Source organism: Agelaius phoeniceus, chromosome 12 (genome assembly GCF_051311805.1).
Source record: "Agelaius phoeniceus isolate bAgePho1 chromosome 12, bAgePho1.hap1, whole genome shotgun sequence".
NCBI lineage: Eukaryota > Metazoa > Chordata > Aves > Passeriformes > Icteridae > Agelaius > Agelaius phoeniceus.
In genome coordinates, this window is record NC_135276.1 from 9,035,288 (window position 1) to 9,058,715 (window position 23,428).

The window sequence follows — 23,428 nt, forward strand, 5'->3', positions numbered from 1 at the left end:
GTTGAACTGGTACTTTACAGTAGGATATGACTCAATGCCCAGCCCTTTCACAGCTGCAGTCTGTGCAGTGAGACAGTAACACTGCCTGTGGTACTTTAATAAGTTGTTACAACTCACAGTCTTCTCTGAATACAAACACAGTTTTCAAACAGACTGTCAGATTTTTACTCGTGGTATAGAACTCGTTCCCTACACCCACCCAGTGGGTTTCAGAGGCTCTGAATGTTTCTGATCATATTTCCCACCCTTCTGCACATTGATATCTGATCAGCCCTCTTGCATTCACTAACCATGAGATAGCCTGAAACAAGATTCTAATGGACAGATTTTGTGCTTGTTTCACCCAGCAAGAAACTGGAAACCAATGTTCATAACTTCAATTTTTCATACTTAGAAAAAGCCCCACTTTCATAGCAGGGTGTAGGACTATTGACTTTATTGTGTCACAAGAGCACACAGCCTCTGTTTGTTTGATACCAAACAAGGCTCCTCCTTGCCCACTGGCCTGCCTGTTTTAATTTAGCTGAGTTCCTCTTGCCTGTGTTTCTGTATGTTTACAGCATTGGGAGATATCATGCTAGTGAAACTTTTTCAATGTACACTTACCCCTTATTTTATGGGAGAAAGAGAATATCTGCATGCAGCACTAGTATTTAATCCATAACCACCACAGCTGAACAGCAGTCCTAAGAAGAAGGTGTCACATATACCTTAGTCGGGGGAAAAAAGAAGCAGACTATTTCTGTCTCTGCCCCTGCAGCACTGACTAAACACTGATCAGATACTTCAATTTAAGGCAGAGTCCCATTAAATCCTTTTCACAATGCATCACTCACCATTGGTGCATTATGAGACAAATAAAAGACAAGCAAGAGCCCACCAGTGAGGAAAGAAAGAAAGGGTTATAATAATTTTACAGAAACATTACAAACTTACTTAAGCTGCTTTATTATTTGTATATAATTAAATATTATATTAAAAGAAATCATAGCCTCCCTTCCCAAATAGCTCCTCAAGCAGCAATTACATTCACCTCCTACCAGAAACATTTGAATAATGTCCCTGAAAGGCCCTGAGACTAAATCCACCAGATGGGATAGATGAGATATCATGGGCTTTTTCATGAATTATTTCAATCCATCATCATTTGGAAGACTCATAGCTGCTGTAATATTGGAAAGCTTAATTTGATTTCCATTTACAAAGTAGGGCTTTGGTGGATGCTGTAAAACAAAGGATAACAATCTAGCTACTATATCTTTATCTTCTCTGCATTTTTGTTGACAGCAGAGAACAGAGGGCTCAGACTCATGACCCACCAGAGTTTAAACCACTGTGCCAGCTGTGACAGCAGAGAAACCAGCACACAGCACCAGCAAGGGCAGCTGCAGTCAACCTCCTGCAACCACCCCAACACCATTTTAGGCCACTACAATGTCTACTGCTTATGAATCAGAGCCCTAAATAATTTTTATTCAAAATCAACACATTGAAGGGTTTTATACAAAAAAATAATCATGTGCACACACTGAGTTGATAGAGACTCTGCAAATTAATTTCATGATCACCCTGATCACCATGATCCTCGTCTTAAACTGTTTAATTTCTAGTGTTATCTTCTTATTCATTTACTCAAAAGTCTGTTTCTGGCTCAAGTCTGGAAGGGAAACAAGTTTGGACACTAGGAGGTTGTGTGTTGATGGTATTTGTTTCACAATAAGTTATATTCAGCCCAGGAAACTTCTCTTTAGATTAGGTGTGAGCAGCTGATAGGCACACAGGCTAAGAGAATAAAAATTTGGTTAAAAGTTAAAATATGGCAAGTTCTGTTTGCCTAATGTAGAGAATCCTTGGACAGCTACAACTATGACAGAAAACATTAATTTATTCCCAATGAATGCCAAATATTACTATTTTAATGCCCCTTCACTTCAGAATGTCAAGAATGCCCTTATCCATATTCTTGGTGTTCTGCCAGTAGATCTGGCAAAAGACTCTGATGTGCCTCTTTAATTCAAGGCCCTCTGCTGTGAAGACCTCCCACACAAAGTATTTATAAACCACAGTGTACCTCCTCCTTCTCCTCACAGAAAATAATCCCAGACATTCACGCTCTGCCTTTTAGATATTCCCAATTTCCGTGTCTGCAAAACCCCTCGTTGAGCTGGGTGTGTTTGAGTTTGGGTTGCAGGGATGCTCCTCAGAAAAAGGAGGAGGAATCTCCCTGCCAGTGCCTCCAGTCTGGCCCAGGGCTGTGTGCTCCAGGTCACTGCCCCAGCAAAGGGCGGCTCCGGCCTCTGGCTCCTGCTCTGCCCCTCAGCAATGCCCGGCAGCAAGCTCTGCCCTCTCTGATGCTGTCTCTGATTTTTAATGCAATACTTCTGAATCTTTTCTTTCTTCTTCTTTTTTTTTAAATTTTTAAATTTTTTTTTTTTTAATTTTTATGTAAGAATATAATTTCTCATGCACCGATATCTGAAACTCCCGGCAATCAGAATTGTTCAAACAGCAGACTTCTGGCCGCACTTCTGATTTCAAGGAGCTCGTATCAAAGGTAAATATATTACCACCAATTTCATGTGCCTGTCAAACATAAACCACCAGCAAAGCAGAGCACGGTCCCTGAGCCGAGAGGCAGACGGAGCCTACCCGCAGCAGCAGCAGCAGCGAGGACACCGGGAAAGCACCGGGATGCCACAGTCCGGAACCAGCGCTGCCCTCAGGCGGGGCCCGGCTCTCCCCAGGCGGGGCGGGCGAGGCGCGGGCCGGCGGCGCCACCTCCCGTCCCCTCGTGTCCCCTCCCGTCCCCTCGTGTCCCCTCGTGTCCCCTCCCGTCCCCTCGTGTCCCCTCGTGTCCCCTCGCGTCCCCTCCTGTCCCCGCGGGACACCCGGCCGGGCACCGCACAACCCCGACAGCTGGAGCGCCCGCCTTGGATTCACCTTCTTACTGAGAAGGGCGTGTGTTTCTGTATAAAACACGTGCAAACCAGCCTTTTATTTTTGATGAGTAGACTCTTAATATTTTGCTCAGTAAAGATTTATCTTAAAATTATCAATACTAAGACTCAATACTTTGAATATCACATGCTCAATTAGCAACCAGGGAGAAAAATTATACTTGACTTTGGATTTGAATCACAGTGAAAAATGATAATAAAATAAAACTCAATTAATATATTTCAGAATTCTGATGTCTTTGGACTGTTGTTTCTGTTTAATTAAAAATATGTAATATTTTATTTCTCTTATGTACACTTAAAATATCATTCCTGAAACAGTTAAAAATACTCAAGTGGAGACTGAAAAGGGGATCCAGTGCATTCAAACCCAGTTTCTTCTTAAAAAAATGCTTCCTTTGAATTAGCCATTTAAAATTATATAATGCAATCTGACAGAACTTGGTGAGCCACAAGGCAGACAGGAAAAACTTGGGGTTGTCATATGCACCTCAGCAGAGTTTGAACAGTGCAATGGAACCACATTCTAAACATAAATGCATACAATACATAGGTAAAAAATGTACAAATCTAAAATCCATCTGTTTTTTAAAAGTTATCATCAACACCATCTACTTGAGCACTGCAGTATTTCCACTGTGTGCACAGTTACATACCAACATATACAAAACTGGTAGATTTATGTACAAAATTGAGCACAAACAGTAGCAGTCAGGAAGGCTAGGAAGGCTAGTCTGAACACCACGAGTTACACTGTTGAAAGGCACTTGGGTTTCCATTCTGCGATAAAATAGAGAAACTGAACACATCAGAGAAACACCTGCTTATATAACCAGACTCCTCCAAATACCAGACAGATTAGGTCTCAGAATCTGCAAAGTCATTATTATTCTAAACTGTATTTGTGAAAATAACAGGTCTTATAAATGAATTATAGCAGAGCTACTCCTTTCCAATAAAACAGAGCCATCCAGAACATAATCCAGCCCCAGATTTAAAAATAGCACTTAATGCAGCTACACAGAATTCTAGCAGGAAAGGCATTCATATCAAACATAGCCTGCAAGCTTGCAAAACAGAAGGAAACACTGCCAGCATTAGAAAGACACTGTGAGTCACTGTTTGTCATGGAACTTTCACAGGCACTCTCTCTCTGGTTCAGAAATGCTCTTCCAAAACACGAGCTACCCCAAAAAGGCACTGAGACAGGAAGGAAAGCAGCAGCACTAGCACCGACTACTGGGACTCATCTGAACTTTGCTTGTTGACAACTGCAATGAAATTGTTTACATTACATGCTCTTAAGATGTAAGAGAAAACACTCCTTTTGACAGTAAACTGTTGTATTTGTCACAGAAATCCTGCACTTGGCCCCACACCAGGAATCAGTCTCAGGACTTTACCCCTTTAAAGGGAGGGAGGGAGGGGAAATGCCAGGTCACTCACACGTAAGGGAAAGTCCCTGGTATTTTCCACTCCAAACGCTGCTTCTCGCTGAGTTTTTGCAGCAACCAAGGTTGAATAGCACGAGGCATGCTTCAGAAACAGACTTTGGAGAAAGAAACAGAGAAAGGAGAAAGAGAACCAATCTCTTTGCTCTCGTGACAGGACTTGAGGCTTGAAGCTGACTTGGGGGATTTAGGTTAGACAAGGAAAGAGCTCTTCACCCAGAGGGTGCTTGGGCACTGAACAGCCTCCCCAGGGAAGTGGGCACAGCCCCAAGCCTGACAGAACTCGAGAAGTATTTGGACAATGCTCTCAGGCATGGGCTGGGAATGTTGAAGTGAGGGGGGCCAGGAGTTGAACTGGATGATCCTTGTGGGTCCCTTCCAAACTCCATGAAGAAATTCTCTATGAAATAAAGATTACAATATATTTATATCCCCACAATAGCACCTATAAAGTGGAAACAACGTATGCAATCAGGGATATACCTAATGAAAAGAAGACAAGTTCTTCAAGGAGCATGTTCACACATGTACACAGGCCCCCCAGGCAGTGTGAGGGAGCTGGTGATTATTCTCTTACTATTTATTAAAATTATACCAACTATAGTCAGTGAAACAGGCTTTAAGAACTTGCCTAAGTTTTTATGGGGTTAGAACTCAGAGATTACATAACACTTCACAGGTAAAAACTAGTTCTTGGCAAACATGTACTGGTCAGAAGGACTCTGCCCACCTCAATAGCAAATCTCCCACTCACTTATACAGAATAAAGAATAATTTAGATTTGTCTATTCGGATGCAGAAACATTAAAGGCCTCTCTTCATCACCACCTGTATTTTTGAGAAGTTGTAACTACTGCTCCTAAAACTTTTTTGTTCTTGCTGCAATTCTCTTTCAGGTTGCTTGTGTTCAGGGAAGAGCAAGACTGCCTCCTGTTTGACTTCACAAAATGTGAAAGGGCCATGCAAAAAAGTCTTTCAAACAGTCTTTCAAAATCCCCAATTCCCCAAGTATATTTCAGTTCTTTTGCATATAAACAAAGAGTGATTTCAGACCCCATGGAACTGGAGAGAAAGCCACTAATTCTTTAGGGTAAGGCTCAGTACATCAGAAGTTGAATGTAGGCTCTGGAGCCCAAGTTGTCTTTACAGCCTAATTAGATTTTACTCACATGAATACTTGGCACCAGAGACTGGTTAAAAGGAAGGAGTAACAGACTTAAGCGTGTACAGAGATACAGACAATCTTAACTTTGCTCTGCTCTAGAAAGTGGTCCTATTGGTCAGCTTTTATAAATTATCTTCCTTTTTGCCCCTTACTTTTTGGGATAGATCCCAGAACAGATCTAAAGGGGTGGAGCTGACTACAGCTGTAGTTCTGCACAAAAAAGCCATTTCTATACAGACAGTGTCTCATTCTGTTAGCATCACCCCATTCACACTTAGAACAGACAAAGAATCAGTGCAATTGTTAAAGATATTAAAACTATCCTGAAAGAATACTGATAGTCAAAAACAAGTGTAGATTTCAGAACTTTTAAAGAATTCAGAACACCTTCTCCTGATGAGAGCTGTGAATTTTCGCTTTCTCTTCTAACTACCACGCACAGCACTCCCAGCCCGAAGGAGCAAATGGATTTTCTTGGATTTTCTTGGATTTTCACGCCCTTCCCGGGGCTCCTCACGGACCCACAGCCGCCACCTGCTGGCAGCTGCTCCCACGCGCGGGCCTCCAAACGACCGGAATTCTGCCTTCCAGGAAAAGGGCTCTGTAAAAAGCACTAACACCCTGCTCAAAAGGGAGTACTGCCACTGCTTTAACAAGCAATTCCAGTGAAGCAGAAGACTTTTTTTTTTTTCCCACAGAAAATATTACTAAAAATCTGTAGTAGCAGCAGTTTTTAATTTACCAAAACCTGGCATCTATTAGCTACAGAACATACACAAAAATATCTTTGTTTATACAAATAAAATTAGGTTTTTAATATTCACAAAGTAACATAAAAGAGCGACATTTTTCTTCACATTGATAATCATTAGTCAGAGCAGTTGTGATATAAAAGTTGTGGAAGCATTCAGTCAAGCACCATGGCAGACAGAGCATTAAGATCTCTCATGAATGGATGATTAGATAGTATTTGATCAATCTTCTGCCTTTGATCATAGTCAGGAAAAATTTTGATCAGGGCTTCTCTTAGCTGGGCTGTTTCAGAGGGAGATCTCTGTGGTGGAATTGCTGGACCAGGCTCTGTGTTTTCTTCCCATGGAAGCAATGGGGATGAACGATCATCATACACTCTGCCCCCAGGCTGTTGACTGCTACTGCTCACTTTGGGGAGGAAAGAGGGTGTCTCAGAAGAATATTGTCCACTGCTCTGTAAAGCCGTGTGTGTTGACCAGGAATCTCTGTGGAACAAAATAAAAATTTTAATTAATTAATTAAGCTAAAGGACATTCTAGCTGCAGTTCTCTCTGTACGTGAGAGAGAAAAGACGAATGTGTATAACTTAAACATCCCTGCTGCTCAGCCAGTTACTGACTGGAATCAAATGACAAGCATTCTTTCAAAGTGAAACAAAACAGGGGGTGTAACAGTTCTCAATATGAATCTGGCACAGCTAACATTAATATCACCCAGGAATAGGCTCAGTATGCTGTGAGTCCTTTACTTGTCAGATTACAGAAAATTTTATGAAGGTATAGATAAAAAGATACATTGAATACATGTACACTGACAGGGAGCATGTGAAAATGCTGACAGACCAGTTCCAAGAGTGCTTCATGAGACTATTCCTCATGTACTTTTGCTCTGGACTGAGCTGTGCTCATATTTGGACCAGGCCTTGTTTCCCTTGTATGGTATCCTTAATAGGGCAATGAAGTTGTTTTAGCAGTCTCATGATTTGAATACTCTTAATTATTGCAATTTCATTTCAGACTTTAAAAAGTTATGCTACTCTATGCACTGCTAGCACTACAAAATATAAAGGTCAGTCTACTTCAGATGCCAGCAGATACCAGAGAAATGTGAAGTGGAACTCATCTTACAGTCTAGTTTCCTACCACCAAGGGAAACAGCACCTAAATTACAGAGCTCTACTTTAAAAGCATTTGGGTTATGCCACCTCCAGTTACTCAGTGTGGAAAGGTTTTCTAATTGCTGAAGATTCTGCCAGTTTCTGATCTTGTTCCTGGTGCCATTTATGCTTTCTGCATCATTTAAATCATGTAGAAAAGTCACAGGGAAGGAACAAAATTAACTCTTTTTTACTGGCAGCTTTTCTCTGTTCTTCCTGGTCGTCCCCCTTCCCCCCCCCCCCCAGCCCAACCCCAAAACGAACACCCAAACATAGTTACAGTTCCAAATTTACAGATATGAAACCAAGCTCTTCTGTGGTCTTCTCAAAAGACTCCATTTCTACAATCAACACACTCACCTACCTCAGAACACTCTGTTTTCATTTTATTTCTCTCAGACACAGGCAGGTAAAACACAGTGTTCCAAGTAACATCTCAAAGGTTTTGTACAAGAGCTTGAATACTCAGCATTTCCTTCTGGAGTTCTAGCACTGCACTTGCTTTTTTAATGTGAATACACTTATTTTCAAATCAGCTTGTAATCTATGGTATAACAATGTTCTACTTTCCTCAAATGTTTACAATAGATGAGATTCTTGCTCATTCTTTGTATTAATCCTTAAGAATAGCTTGCCTTTTCTATTGACAATTTTTAAGTTACCTCATTTGTTTTTAAAAGCCCTCTCACTACTCCTCAGAATTCTTAGCATTTCTAATTCCTAAACTGGTGAAAGAAGAGAATATTGTTTTCTTTTGAAAAAGAGCAAATTAATCCTCAAATCTTGGCAGTTCATGCAAAGCAAATTCATATTTTGAATACGTGCACATTTAAAAAGTACATTAATCTTAAACGAACAATTTATGTTGATTAACATTTATAACTGTTACTCAAATACAAACAGATTTAATAACAATGCCTCAAAAATTGTTTTGACAGCAGTAAAGTACCCTCAGCCATGAGGTGAAGTGTCTCCCCGTGACAGAAAACCTGAGTGTTTGTAGCACCTATTGTCCCACTATGAAGAAGTGACCAACCAAGGTGTCCTAGATAACATCAGAGTAATTAACACCACACACCCACACCTCTGGCACCTCTGGGTGCTGTTAACACACCCGTGCATGAAAGCCACCAGAGTCAAGTTTCAGAAGAAGCTTTTGTCATACTTATCTCAGTTCTCAGAGAAATCTCAGTAAGAGACAAATGTCACCAGCAGTTTCTGAATGAACTGAAGTAACAGGAAAAATGTGTTTTGGTTATTTTTTTTTTGTTAAACTGCTACGTGCTACAGTGTTCCTGCTTAATTTACTGTGCTTTACAGGTGTGTGAGTGAAGCAGGAGAACAGTTTATTTCAAAAGTGAAATAACTGCGTCAAACAAAAGTGAAAACAGTGTTTGTACCTAGAACAGCCTTCACTTCGAAGGAAGTCATCTAATCTGGGTCCATTTCTTCCCAAAGGATCATCAGGAACCATAAATATGTCACCAGCAAAAGTGTACTGGAGCAACCTGCAAGAGAGTTCTTTTAAATAACAAGGTATTTTACCCTTGTTGTCCTTCACCTTTGTAGCACAGGATGAATTTCCTTAGAGTAGACACCACATCAGGAGTCCCTGAAGACTAATTAGTAAACCCAGCTAAGACACAACCAGCATTCCCTGTCAAAATAATTCCATGAGAGGTGTGAACTCTCCCTATTACACCACAGAACACAGTTTCCCCCCCCCCCCCCTTTTTTTACAGCTACTGTTTTATGACTGAAGATTTGCAACAAGACTATGGTGGAATTTGCTAGGTGATCAGAGATTTTTTGATTGTTCTAACTCCTTTTCCTTGCAAGGATCTTCAGTCATGTAGCTGAAATGCCTGTGTTAGCAGAAAGCCACACAACTAGCAAATATAGCATTAAATGCTTACAGTTAAGACACAAAACTTTTTTTCTGGAATCACTTTGGGACAGGTAGAAATCTGTATTAAAAAAACCCCAAACAAACCCAGTTCAAGTGAAATTTGTCTGCAAGGAGAAGATTTGGTACAGTGGAATTTCCCCAGAAGTAAAACTAATAGCAGATGTTAACATAAGCTCTTAAAAAACCACAGACTCAAGATGCCCACACCAAGCACTCTTGCTAAAGTTCTGTGGAAGAACAGAACCTGACTCAGGTAGAATTCACTCAAGAAATGACGTAAAAACCTACATGATTAGCCAGCATCAACTCCATGGTCTCACAGCTAAATTGTGAGAATGCAGGGCAAGTTTTTAGTTCCTTATTTCATTAGAGCTATATTGACCCCAGCCGCTGTAACAGATGTACCCTCAGAAAATGTCAGGGACACTGAGGGATTAGTGGGGAATTTTACTAACAGAAGATCACACCTCAGCAGTAAAATAACCTGATTAAATTGAAACTGGAAAAAAAATCCCAAACACCCAAACGCAACAAACAAGAAGAAACAAGCAGAAACAAGTCCACAAGATGAAGTAGGGAATATTTGATAACTAAGTGAACTCATCTAAACCCAAAGAAAAACACTTGCAGGGAAATGGCTGCATGGATATGCTGCAAGTGTTCATTCTGTTTAGCTGTGACAATCTGTCCCACTTGAGTAAAGAGTGATTGATTCTGAATAATTAAAAGTGACATTACATCCTCATCAGCTATGATGTCTCCCTAAAAAAAATGAGCTTTCAGACAAGAGAGGCTGTGAAAGTGGACTGCTCAAACAAGATCCAACACTGACCTTCAGAAGTGACACACGTGCTGTTACACCAAACTCCTGCTTATGAGAACAATTAACACTCATACATGACAGAATATATGAATAACAAGGACATTAGACTACTCAACACATGACTGTAAGGCCATGAATCACCACAGTGAGTCACAGAGTACTTTATTTGGATCTACCAGAATTGCATGACAGATTAATTAAAGATAACAAAATCCCACATGTAGGTAGAATGCATACAACTGCAAGGACAGACATCCTTTTAAGACTTCACAGAAATTCAGTAATTACCTTTTTTGAATAATTTCTCTCCAGGCAAATGATTCTGTCACAAATTCTCTGAAGTTATCATTAGTCACAATAACACCTCCAGTTTTAGCAGCAAGGTGTAACAAAAATCTGTAAAATTAATTTCAATGATTACTAAGATAGTTTGTTTTGCTGAGAACAATCCAAAGACTTAAAAAATGAAACATTTCATCATCCCAAAGTAATCTATTTGCATGAAAACAAGCACCCTGATTACCAGGAAATGACTCTGTTTTTACCCACCTTAAACTTACAACGTTTTGGGTAGCATGCACTTATTCAGTGCAGCAGAGTCTTCATGGGATGTTTTCTTCCCCATTCAAAACCCAAACAAACAAACCCACACAAGCAAAAGCCCTCAAAACCCATGACCTAAATATTTGCACAGGTAAATGGCATGCTTTATGCAGTACAGTATTTATTACACAATCCAACACAAACTCATTGACATACACTTTTTTGCTTAGCATTAATGTCTGTGTTCTGCAAGTCAGTGCTCTGCATGTTAGTGGTTTGTTCTGTCAACATTTTTTAAAAACTCTTTTGTTAAACAATGACAACGCAACTACTGATTTATTAAGAAAAAAATGTTTGCTATCTTTTATAATGTCTCTGAAAATACATTTTTTGCCATTTGAATCAATTTTATCCACAAGATAATGGATGGTGTCCTTTTAAAGAAAAGTGCATGCTTTTAACAAAAGTGCAAATATGTTATTATACCACTTATTTCCACAGTAATCTCAACTGCACTGCCAGAGCATTTCTTATGAAAGGCTGGGTATAAATAAAACATTAATGAAGTACTAGGAAACTCCCACAGACTCCTAAAGCTTACTGTGTCTCGTTCACTGACAGATGATCCCCACATTTTAAAGTTGATCTTTGCTGGTCAAATTAACTTGGAGGTTCACTGGCTTATGCATTGTTACAAATACAGTGCTCCAAAGACACAGCAAGGTCTGTGTGCCAACATGGCATTAAGAAAGAAATGGAGCTAAATACTCTCTGATCAGCAGCTGATTTATGCCCCAAGAATAAAAGGAAGTTCAGGGATAGAATGGAAAAGCATAAAAACATTACTGGAGGATTAATTTCTTCAGACAGCTTTTTTTTTTTAATTGCCATGAAAATTTGTAGTTCTCCATGACGTTCTGAATACATAATATTGTTTCCTACAACAGTGAAATAATGTAACAGATGTAAAACTCAGTCTTAAGTTGGATGCATAGCTCTGTCTAGAAAGGTCGCAGAACAAGCTAACAGAACTGCTCATGAAATATTGAGCTTTTACAACCATTAGTCAGATGTTCAAAAAGACTTTAAAACTACATATATTCTGTACCTGTCATCATGAGCAGCAATTCTTGCTCCTAAAACCATCCTTGCAGGGGTTAAAGACAATATTCCAACATCCTCGAGCTGCGTTAAGAAATTCTGCTCTGTTAAAACATGATTTGACAATTAGTCTGAGATAAAATTACCAGAGAGAAGATAGGCTATTTTTGTACCAATTAAGCTAGAGAAATGTTATTGATAGGTGAAGAATTGCTCATATAAAAAATGGAGAAGAGGAGGTCAACACTAGAAATTAAAGAGCAAACAAAAACCAACCCAAAAAGGCCTCCACTGATGGCACCCCTGCTAGCCTAAAGAGCATTACAGGGTCTCTCACACTGAGTATGGAAACCCAATTACTCATGCTGAGCAGCCAGACTGCTCCTGCTCAACATTTGATGAAACATTCCTTCTCCATTTATTCTTCACACAAGTCCCAAAGAAAAAGTCTGCTTTAATTAAGCAAACATTAGGAAATGTGCCTCACCTGTAATGGAAGGGTCACGTCTTGTTCTCCACTGTGGAACAAACACAGTAATATTTCTGTGGCCACGTTTCCAAAAGTAGTCAACAGCTATTGCAATTCCTCGACAGGAGAAGAATTTCCTCAGACCATGACTGAGGGTGAAACAAAAAAAAGGGAGATTAAATTCACTAGGGTTTTACTACCAGGAAAACAAAGAAAATGGAACAAAACCTTGCTAAGTGAAGCTGAAAGTCCCACATAGAGCCTCAGGAAAAGAAAAGGCAGATGGGTGTTAAAGATAAGCAATCTTCTAAATGGAAAGAGCTCTTCAGCAGAAGAACAGATACATCACTTTGCAACTTCACAGCTCAGTCTCCTTTCAGTTTCCTGGGCACAACAACAATGGAGTAATCAGAAGCAGGTTTAGCTTTAAAAAAGAGGCCCATCGTGATGATTTCTGAACTCTACTGAGTATAGATTAAAATTGTAATAATACAATATTGTAGTAGTTCCAAATACAGTCCTAGAAAATAGAACACCCTTGGTTCAACTGATTACCAAGGATTACATCTGAACAACTCTCTGATAACCACTAGGGCCTACTCTCTCTTCATTTCAACAGTCTGAACAATTGTTCTGAAGCAAAATAATGAAATTTCTTTGGAGAAATATTTTCAAAACATTGTATTTTGGCATTAATCTTTTTTCTCAATTTAAAGATATAAGAGATACATTATCTGTTTTTACAACTCCCTTAAGTGACTTTCCAAAAAACCAGCAACTGCCTAAAATGAGGGGACACAAAGATTGGAATTGATGACCTTGTGAGGCCCTACCCAGCTGGAATTAACCCAGTGACCCTATTTGCCTGTTTAACACATGGCACAATTAACTGTCTAACCAGGCTCCAGCATTTCCATAGAGGCTACACTTAGACAAAACAAAGATATGATTGCCTAGAAAAGACACACTGATTGAGCACTGATGGCATGAACAGCCAAAGCATTTCTTGCAAAATAGTGTATAATCTATGTTTTGAATTAGATGTCAAATCACTACAAAGTACTTTTAACAATAAGTGAGCAAGGGGTATTCCTTTTTAAACCAGTCTCCCAAATAATAGGCAAGTGCTTATTATTAACCCTAATAGTAAGCCCTGTCAGTTTTGAACAGAATCCTATCTTTAAACCCTAATTTAACCTACCAAGAAATCTTCCCAACATAATGGTCATTAAAGGATTTCCATGGAAATATTTTACAGTGAAACTCAGCCTCTAGTAGCATTCATTTATCCTTTTCCAGTTTTGTAAATTCTGTAAAAAATATGCTTATCAAAATGTAAATCTATTAAGGTTCTCTGAATTTGGAGACAAATTCTATATGTAGAAAGGCAGAAAATGAATAAGCCATATCTGAAATACAAAAGGCAAAAAAATCTAACTCCTCTAATTTCCAGAGGGAAAAAAATACTATGCCACACTTGCCCTTAATAAAATTAAGCATTCTTTGTGTCAAGAACAGTCAAAACCAGAAGGCAATTTTCATAGAAGAGTTACTTTTTGTATACCTTCTGGGACATAAGCTTTAAATGCAGTTATCATACCAATAATTTAAGTTAGGCATCCTATTCAATAAATTGCAAAACTTGTTAAGTATTTTCAATGAATTAATAGTTTTCAACTAGACTTCAAGAAATGCAGAGGTCTCAATATTCATGTCAAAATTTATGCTTTCTCTGCTTGTTCATCCTCCTGTTTAAGAGCTCCAAGCTGGCTGAACTACAGTGTACTGGCTTTTAAGTGTTTTGAAGCTTAGAAAACCAGCTCCCAATTTGTCCTGAATGACCACAAAGTTCTGCTCTGCTACAACTTAAAATAGCATGCAAATAGAAGCAACTTCATCAAACAACATTTAAATTAATGTAAGCTATAATATGAAAAATATGTCACTGCTAAACTAAATTAAATTAGAAGTGTTTTAACTGAATTAGATAAACACCTGAAGGGACAGCAAATCACTACAGCAAGATGGTCTTTTCAAGATATCCATCTCAAAGACTGCATCTGTTCTCCAAATGCCATTGCAAATACTGCCTTTGCCTGTCCCAGTTCTTTAAAATCCTGTGAAGACCCTACAAAGGTATTTTCTAAATTAAACAAAAGATGATCACAAGCAGCACAAAGCAGCAAAGAGCGGGTTGCCTTCTGGGTCATGTAACACTTTCCCTTTGGTTTGTGACTAAAGTAAACACTGTCACAAATGAGTGGTTTGGCTACTTAAAGAAACACTGTCAAAGGTATTGCCAAAGCCATATGAATTTGTGAAAATATGGCTTCACACAGTTTGGAGGCAACATTGACTCTTGTGAACTTGTGAAGAGTAAGTTCATTATTTACTGCACAGATTAAGGCATACAAAGATCAAATTAGAATCAGTTTGCATGGATTTACACAGAAGCCAGGAATGCAGAAGGGGGTGAGGGTGCAAAGCATATGGATGCCAAGATAAGGGGGCAAAAGGGTTAACAGCACTTAATCATGGAGCACTTTGACATTGACAAAGCAATTCCATAGGGCTGGCTGTAGCTGTAACAATGACTTAATGGTAGATTTGAGGCAGTACCATTCATACCATGATCAGTACACACACACAGGTACACAATGTGAACACCTAATTCCCTGTGCTAAAGGAACTCATCAACAAATTCCACTCAGCGTCAGTGAAATGCTCCCAGCAAGTCCCTTTGCATTTCCCAACATGCAAGGGTCACACCTCAGGGAGTGTGGGAGCTTTGACACCAGGAACAGTCCTCTGAGTATGACAAAGGTGAGGATTTGGGAGCTCTGAGCAGTGTCCCACTCCAGGGAGGTGCTGGCACAGCTGCTGAGCCCCAGGAGAGCTCACAGGGCCTCACTCAGCACTGCTGGCTACAGGACCACAGGATGACTGACTTTGGCCAGCAGGAAGGGTCCCCCTGGCCACAACCCAACCCAGTAACTCCTGGGCTTTCTTCCCCAAAGAGTAGGAACAATGGTGCCCCTCCTTGGGCTATGATTCAGGTAAACAGTTTACCAAGGCTTCAAAGGACAATTCCTTACCCTTTGTTTCCCACCTTGTTTGGGCACCTGATGTTTCTGATTGGATGCACCACCACAAGTACATAGTATTTACAAACTATTCTAGGAAGATATAATTCCATTCAATTATTCTTTCATTCTGAGCTTTTTCCACATTTTAATAGAATTTAAATGATCCAACAACTGGATATTGCAGTCTGCCCTCAAAAGGCCTGTTTTCAGCATATAAAACAAGTAATTAAAAAAAATACTTGTTAGCAGCTAGGGTAAACTCTGGGCATTCTCTTACTCCACAGACACCCTGAGAATGTGATAACAACAGATCAAGGTGCTGCACGTGTCAAAAGAAAATATTCTACAGGTTTTGCAGCTTTCTAGACTTCTGAGGCAAGCACTGATTCAGGAACACATACAGCATTAGTCTAAGCATGTGGGTGATGCATTAATACCCACACCCCCATCAAAAAAGGGGGCCAAAAGAACCCTGAACCAGCACAGGCATGGAAGTAGTTCTCAAGGTACTGAGAAGTAAAACTGAGAACAATTCAAAGCAATTTTGAAAACAACTCTTCACTTTATGAAATGCAAGAAACGAGTGAGGCTTTATTTAGCCAGAGGGAAGCTGCAGAATACCTCCATGATCAAACCAACAGGCCCCCAAGCATTGATTATTTAGTAGGACATTTGAATATCTCAATGGTTCTGCTGTTTTGAGGCAGCTCTGTCCCTTATGTCTCATAACCAGCTTTCATTTGGTTGGGTAGAAGGCTCCAGGTGTTATAAATAACCTTTTTGGGGACTCTATGTCAATAGCACCCAGCTACTATGCCCTACTCCAGTGTGGGGTGTGTGCAGCCAATCCACTGGGGCGCATTAAGGATATATTGGCACCTCAGTAATGCACATTCATAGTTGGTAAATATACATATATACATTTGAAAAGCATAACAGGATCCAAGCACTAATATGCAATGCTGTTGGATGAGAAATATGTCACTATTAGATGAGAACCTCCACTTTAAGACTACAAGATGTTGAGAGCACAAGAAATTCCCCCAAACCACTTAAGTCAACAATAATTTAACCTCGTTGTTAGGCACTGGCAAAGCAAATTAAACTTCATGCGTAACACTGATTGCAACAGAGCAAAGCTTGCCCTGAGATTACTTCTGACTGAAGTGTTACACTGAGCTGAACACTGGTGATTCAAATCAGGTTACTTTGAAATGGCACAACTGTGTACATGCACACAAAAACCTAGCTAGCAAAACCTTAACACATGCCACTGCCACCTCTTAGCCCCCATTTCATCTGAAAGTTCAGTGAACTGTTAATAAAAGGATAGCTGAAAAGAACAATACTTACGAAATTGCAACATTGCTTCCATCAATAATTATATGTTTTAAATATGGTTTTCCAGGTTCATTTATCAACTCCAGTTTGTATGGCTTCTTCAGAGAGTCCAAAAATCTTTGAACTCCAGTAACTGAATGATCTGGATGTGGTCCCATTGTGTCTCTGTCTGGATTTGAAGGGTGTTTTTGTGAAGACAGTAACTGGTCTGGGACAGGATGGTCACAATGTGAGGTCTGGGAAAGGCGCTGGTGGAGAGGCCTCGCTTGGGAAGAGCTGCAGTGTCCCAGCTGCTCCTCAGAACCAGGCTGGCTGTTCTGTACAGTTGAGGGCCCTGCAGATTTTTGCTGAAATGCACTTTTACTCTTATTTGAGATATGCTGCACATCTGAGCTCCCTCTGGCTACAAAGCCAACATCTTTTAGAGCTCCGGCGTGCACCGTGCTGGAAGTCACCCCACCATCAGTTTCTATACTGCTTAACCTTGAGTTGTGATTCTTACCAGGGCCACAAACATCTCTCTGTTTATAGCACAGAACTGAATTTTTGCTGGGAGGGAAAGAAGATTTGCATACCAATCTATGCATTTTATCTTCTGCACCAACTTGTGTGTCCGGAGCACCTCTTACTTGGTGATATTCATTTTTTGTCTCCTTAGAAGTATGACTGGATTTAAGTGGACTTTTATTCCCAGAAATGCCTTTGTCTTCTAGCTTTTGTGAATTATTTACATTATTTCCTAAAGGAAGATTGAGAGTTCTAGGCTTTTGAGACGACTGTTCATGTTCTTTTTTAAACTTCAAATTTTCCTTTTCAATTTCTTCTAGCAATAGTAACGGTTCCGCAGATTGTCCTAGGATACCGATAACCTTTTCTACAATATTTTGGGAATATCCCATTGTTCTGAAAAAGTTGACAAGAATCTTATATTCCATTTCCTCAGAGAGAGCATCACCTTCTTTAAGGCAGTAAGTAGGACCATCTGATTCAATGCAGCTATCCAAAACCAGATCAATAACTGCATCAGGGTCTGAAGGATTCTTGTGTAAAGCAGATTTCACTTGTGGATCATTTTCCAAAGAGAAATGCTTTTTAGGGAGCCTTACCTCCTCATCAGAGGATCTTCTTTTACATGACTGCCTCTCTTTACAGGCCACTGCCTCTAACAGAGGGTCCTTTATGGGAACAAATCTTGTTTCAGAAGCATCAGAAAACACAGTGTCCATTTGCTTTGTAAGCTCAGTTACAGGTGTGTCAGCATTGTTTCTTGCTTCCTCCCCACCTGCCCTTTCTTCTGTGTTTGCAGAAATGACTTCGGAGGTGCTGTTCTGTCCAAGTTGCTCTGAGTTCTCAGAGCCTGTGAGATCTATGATATCAGTCTTCCCTTCAGAAACAGCAGTTTGGGTGAGAGCTAGGAGCTCTCTTTTTAGTGCACTAGGCAAAATCAGTAAATCCATTGTATACTTATCTGCATGTGCTTCCACAAATTGTCTGAACTGCTTTTTAATCTCTGATTCATTGTCATTTAATAAACTTTCATTATTCTCAAAAAGCTTCACAAACTGCTGCACATGACTTTGAGCCATAACAACAGCTTCTGCACCCCCCTTAATACTGAGCAATCCCATTTCCAGCACTGTTACATCAGCACAGGTATCCTGAACAAGGCTGTTGAGAAACAGGCTCTGTGCACCAACGAAGATGCAGTGCATGTCCTTTGGGTAGTACTCCTTTATTTCCAGCTCAGGTTCACACACTCCCTTGATGTACTCCTAAGAGGAGAAAGAGAGCAGAGTGAATAGTTGTGAAATCCCAATATATCCAGTTAGTTTTTACTAGGTCAGTAATGGACAGAAACATTAGAAAATAAAGCAAACTTAGCATAAGTCATGTCAGAAAGTAAACACTACCAGTAAACAGGACAATAGAAATAAAACACCAATATCTAAAATGATTTTTAAATAGATGTCACAGAAAGCTCTTTTATATTCTCTTGTTTATACCCAGGTATAGTAACAGGTAACTTAATTTGTAGATCAAACAGTTTAAAAGACTGTCAGAAGAGATTTATTTTCCTATACCTATTCCTTGGTCAAAGAGAACTCTTCGTGAATAAATGCCTTTCACTAGAGTTCTACCTAGTCCATAAACCTGAACTTCTAAAAAGTTTCAAAGTGCATTTCTAAGGCTTATCATGCAAGCAGCCACCAGGCTCCAGATACTTCTGTGTTCCTGAAGTTCCAGATTTTCAAACACACACACAAAAAAAAAAAACAACCCAAAACCCAACCAACCCAATACTATTTCTGCTACCTGTAAGCTACTACAGGTAAATTGGTAAATTCACTATACTACCTTGTTTTAAATGTGTCAAGAGTTCAAAACTCTGTGAATACAGTATACTATTTATTCTTTCAGATAGCATTATTTTTCCCAAACTGCCTCCTTCTGTGCTTAAAATTCTTTAATGTAGTGAAAACAGCTTTTAAGCTGCAGTTGTTGTATTTGCAGAATCCCAAGTATATCACGTCTATTTACTCTCAAACATTAATTTTTTTAAATGGAGCTGAGAACCAACACAAGGTAATGAATAACGTAACCCATTTCCTATCTCCTCGAGTTACATCATCACGGGTACCAAGGCAGGCTGCCTCAGGAACGTATCAGCACAAAGTGCTTCCGCAGCAAAACCCACAGGGTTACTCTCCACGCCCTACATGACTGCTTACGCAGAGCGACAAGATAACATAATTGGTGAAAAGGCTACTCTAAATCTAGGAACTTTTGTTTTTAACTAAGTAGCAATGGAGAACGTATACATTATCTGCGACTGATAAATTATAACACAAATTTCTACCACCAAACATTTCAGCGGAACACAAGCAATTGCACTTTCTATACAAGAATTCCTCCAGACGGTGTCTGAAAACTGTTCTACCTAGAAGAGAAATCAAGTTTCTCATACTTTAAAGTATTAAGAGTAGAAAACATTTTTTTTATCTTGTTAGGAAAAGCAGCAATTAGAAAGCGGAAATCTTGTGCTATTTATTTCTTGTGATTTAATTTCCTGGAAAAAAAGGAAGTTGCGCTGCAGATGCCTGGAGAAGAGCAGCTACCTGTAACAGTTTCTGGATTCTCTGAGCCCAGGCAAATTGATTTAGTGTAAATTTTAGAGTCAAATAATTCAACCCCCTATATAGTCATAGTATTTTCCTTACAGTTCATTGTAAGGAAGTGCATTACACGTAGAGGAACACGTGCATGACACAGGTAAGGAATCAAGTTTTTGTCTGAAATCAGTCACAAAACACGTGCTCCGAATATATCCGCCCAACGCCCATACATCGAGAGTTTGGGTTGGAAAGGGACCTTCAGCCTAGCTACTGCTCACACCAAACTTCTCATCACATGATTCAACAGCTGTACTTGCCAGGCTTATTATGAGTAATATCAATTTCAGCATCACTGCTGAGAAACTCCCCCCAAAGCTTAGTTGTGCAAGACATTTAACACGCCTGAAGACACTCCACAGCAACTGCTGCCCCCTCTGAGACAAACCTGCACAGACAGTTCTCTTAACTCATCACAGCTGGGCTGAAAAGAGAACTATCTGCTCCAGCCTGGTGAAAGGTCTGACAACTTTTATACGAAGGAAATAATAGCTGCATTAAGCTTTATTGAGAGCTTTGCCAACGAGCTACTAAATGCGACGGAATAAGCGAAGTCCGTAAGGCAAAACATGGCAACGCCCAAACTACTCCGAGGAATTTCTTGACTCCGGGAGGAAGAAGGAAAGCGAAACATTTTAATCTCGCTTTAAAACAAAGCTCGGCTCATCCCCAGCGGTGCTCCCCCTCAGCTGCGGGCCGGGCTATTTCATAACGCTGTGCCCGTGAACTTCGCTCTTCCGAGCTGAGTTGTTTCGCTTTATTCCTTGCGCTTGTGTCAACACAGCGGGAGACTCCCTGGCACCGGGCACACACCCACCTGCCAAAGCAGTGCCGTTTCTGTTTCCTTCTGGGGCACTCGGCTTTTCCCCACCCTTTCTTCCTCCAACCCGCGGTCCCGGCAGTGCCGGTCCGGCGGGCCCCAGCGCCCCACTGCCCCCGTACCTTGGCGCTGCTCACGGCCTTCGTGCAGCCCGCCAGCTGCACCCAGATCCTGGCGCTGGCGTTGGGCGGCTGCAGCGCGGGCCGCCAGTCCCCCTGCGCCCCCAGCACGGCCAGCCGCACCTCGAACAAGCCCTCGATGCGGTCCTGGCTGCGCTCCAGGAGGCGGCTCTTCTCGGCGGGGACGGTGAACTCATCCACCCTGGGCTCCGGCGCGGAGCCGTGCGGTGTCCGGCGAGCCGCCATCAGCGCGGGGCGCACAATCCCATCGCTCCGGGAACAGCGACACCGGGAAACGCCGCACCGACCGCCCGCGTCATCGGCCCGCGACGGCGCCGGGCAGCGCCCGCCCGCAGCCGCGCCGCCATGGTTAGCACCGGCGGCCTGGCCCCGCCCAGCCCCGCCCCGCCCAGCCCCGCCCCCCCGCGGTGTAGGCGGGGCCGGGCCGCCCCCTGAGGGCCGCGGGGCGGGGCCACGGTGGGTCAGGATGCCCGCCCCGGTCGGGCAGGGCCGTCCCAGGGCACACGGCACAGCACCGCGGCCAGGCCGTGCTGTCCCGGGGCACACGGCACAGCACCGCGCCCAGGCCGTGCTGAGGCTGGCCGGGTAGGGCCGTCCCAGGGCACACGGCACAGCACCGCGGCCAGGCCTGCCCGGGGAACCTCCACATTGCACAGCCCGTCTGGGCAACTGTTCCAGTGCGCAGCCGCTGCACAGGAAAGAAATTCTTCCTCATATTCAGGTAGAACTTCCTGTGCATCAGTTTCACCACCGAGCAGAGCCTGGTCCGTCCTCCTGGCACTCCGTCTTTAGATAGTTATACACATTAATGAGGTCCCCTCTCAGTCGTCTCTTCCCGAGGCTGAACAGCCCTTCCCCGTAAGAGAGATGCTCCAGTCCCTTGTCCAGCTTTGTCACCCTCCGCAGGACCCGCTCCAGGAGCTGCATTGCCTTCGGCCTCCATTCTCTGCCGCTGAGGAGCCCGGAACTGCACAGAGCCCTCACGGCCTCCTGTCCCCGCCTCCGGGCACTCTCTCCCCGCCTCCCGGGCCCCCGTCCCCGCCTCCCGGTCGTTCCCCGCCCCTCGACTCCTCTCCTCCCTGTCTGTGTGTCCCGGGAGAACGTGAGCGCTCCCCGCAGCCCTTATCGCCCTTATCGCCTGGCACAGCCCCACGGAGGGGCCGCTCCCCGCCCCGCGGCCACAGCCAGAGGCTCCCGCTCGCCTGGCGGGGAAACCTTGGTGTAACACACTCTTGGCACTGGCAGCTCTGGTATTGCCTACTTGGATTTCATTTAAAAATAAATGCGAGCTTTATCCCTTCTAATGCCAGGGGACAAATCTTTAGCTCTGATAGCTCGGAAAATATAGAGAACACATTTTAGCGCCCCTCACCCCATCCCCAAGGCGTAAAGAGATGTGAAGGATAAGATTAGGTCTTAAAACGTATCTCTGGGACTGCTGTTGACTTTTGAGTGCCTGGAGCTGACAATGCGGACCAGCTGTTGTACAAAGCAGTAAATGTCTCCTTTCATACCATCCCAAACACAGGTTAGTGTCTTCCAAGTTCCCCTTGGAACTATTTAATTCCTGCTTGTTTTGGCCATCTCTTTAGCATCGCTACGAACTTAGACTTCAGCAGCTGTGCATTAAAGAAATACTTTATTCTTGTGCATTTAAATGTACATATATTGCTTTAATGTACTTGTATGTTAAACTATGAAAGGCTTAATACAGAAATACGAAATATTTTTATAAAGCCACTTGTATCCCTATTAGAATTTTTTAAGCAAATGACAGTTTGCAGTTCTTAGCCCATAGGAAAATCTCACTAAAAGCTTTTGTCCGAGTATTGCTATATACACTTTCCAAACTGAATTTGAAGTCATTCTTTGAGCCAAATAAAATATTTGTCTGTGACAGTGGTAAACTGAAAAAAAAAAATCTGTGTACACAGGCTGAATTTGCACACACTCATTCTGCACAGAACAGGGTTTTGACAGAGAGTGTCATATTTAAGAAACATGCTTCCCTGAAGCACTTTCCTGAAGACAATATTTTTTTTCCTGTTTTTGTTGTTTAGACATTTGCATTTTGCTTTCCCGTAGAATTATGCTACAAGGTTCACGCATAAGAGTGCAATCTACCATTTAGGGAGGCAATTTCTGAGGTGATTGGTGCCATCCACTGTTGAAACGCAGACACTGCAGCCGACGTTTCTTTTAGCTATTATTACTTACAAGCGATATTTTAACCAAGGAACTTCATAATAAAAATGAAATTGCTAGCATTTTGGGACGCAAAATATCATTCAGAAGCGGAAAGAAAATTTATTTCTATCTCATCAACACAGTCTTTTGGAATCTCTCATATAAAAGAAGGCTTACTGACTTGTCAATGATGTGGATAATGCTTGGTGCTTTGGGTACTTTCTTGCCTGTTTTTCCATGCTGTATGTTATAAAACACAGATTCACTGCTGAATTGATTGTATGAGTATAATTCTAGATATATTCCTGATAAATCTGTATTCAAATGCATTACAGAGCTCCGAGGCTGCTCTCAGGG

At 41.6% G+C, this 23,428-nt stretch overlaps 1 protein-coding gene across 2 annotated transcripts; it reads right to left on the reverse strand.

Annotated features, from left to right (window-relative positions):
• Positions 1-3,191: 3,191 nt before the first annotated feature.
• On the reverse strand, positions 3,192-21,283 carry N4BP1 (NEDD4 binding protein 1). Of its 2 annotated transcripts, XM_054640470.2 has the most exons (7): positions 20,867-21,279; positions 16,767-18,526; positions 12,346-12,476; positions 11,866-11,962; positions 10,503-10,610; positions 8,883-8,990; positions 3,192-6,811 (listed from the first exon to the last, which is right to left on the reverse strand). In XM_054640470.2, the coding sequence occupies exons 1-7, from the start codon at positions 21,107-21,109 to the stop codon at positions 6,481-6,483; spliced, it is 2,778 nt and encodes a 925-aa protein (XP_054496445.2). In that variant the 5' UTR covers positions 21,110-21,279; the 3' UTR covers positions 3,192-6,480. The 2 variants fall into 2 exon arrangements, with proteins under 2 accessions (XP_054496445.2, XP_054496446.2); XM_054640471.2 differs by lacking the exon at positions 8,883-8,990 and having other exon boundaries at positions 20,867-21,283.
• Positions 21,284-23,428: the final 2,145 nt, after the last annotated feature.

Excerpts from the sequence above, each read along its gene's own strand:
- N4BP1 (XM_054640470.2), bottom strand. The coding sequence starts at position 21,109 with ATGGCGGCTCGCCGGACACCGCACGGCTCCGCGCCGGAGCCCAGGGTG. Across the intron at positions 18,527-20,866 it reads AGGCCGTGAGCAGCGCCAAG|GAGTACATCAAGGGAGTGTG; the intron begins GTACGGGGGCAG and ends TTCTCCTCTTAG. Across the intron at positions 10,611-11,865 it reads ATTGCTGCTCATGATGACAG|ATTTTTGTTACACCTTGCTG; the intron begins GTACAGAATATA and ends TTAATTTTACAG.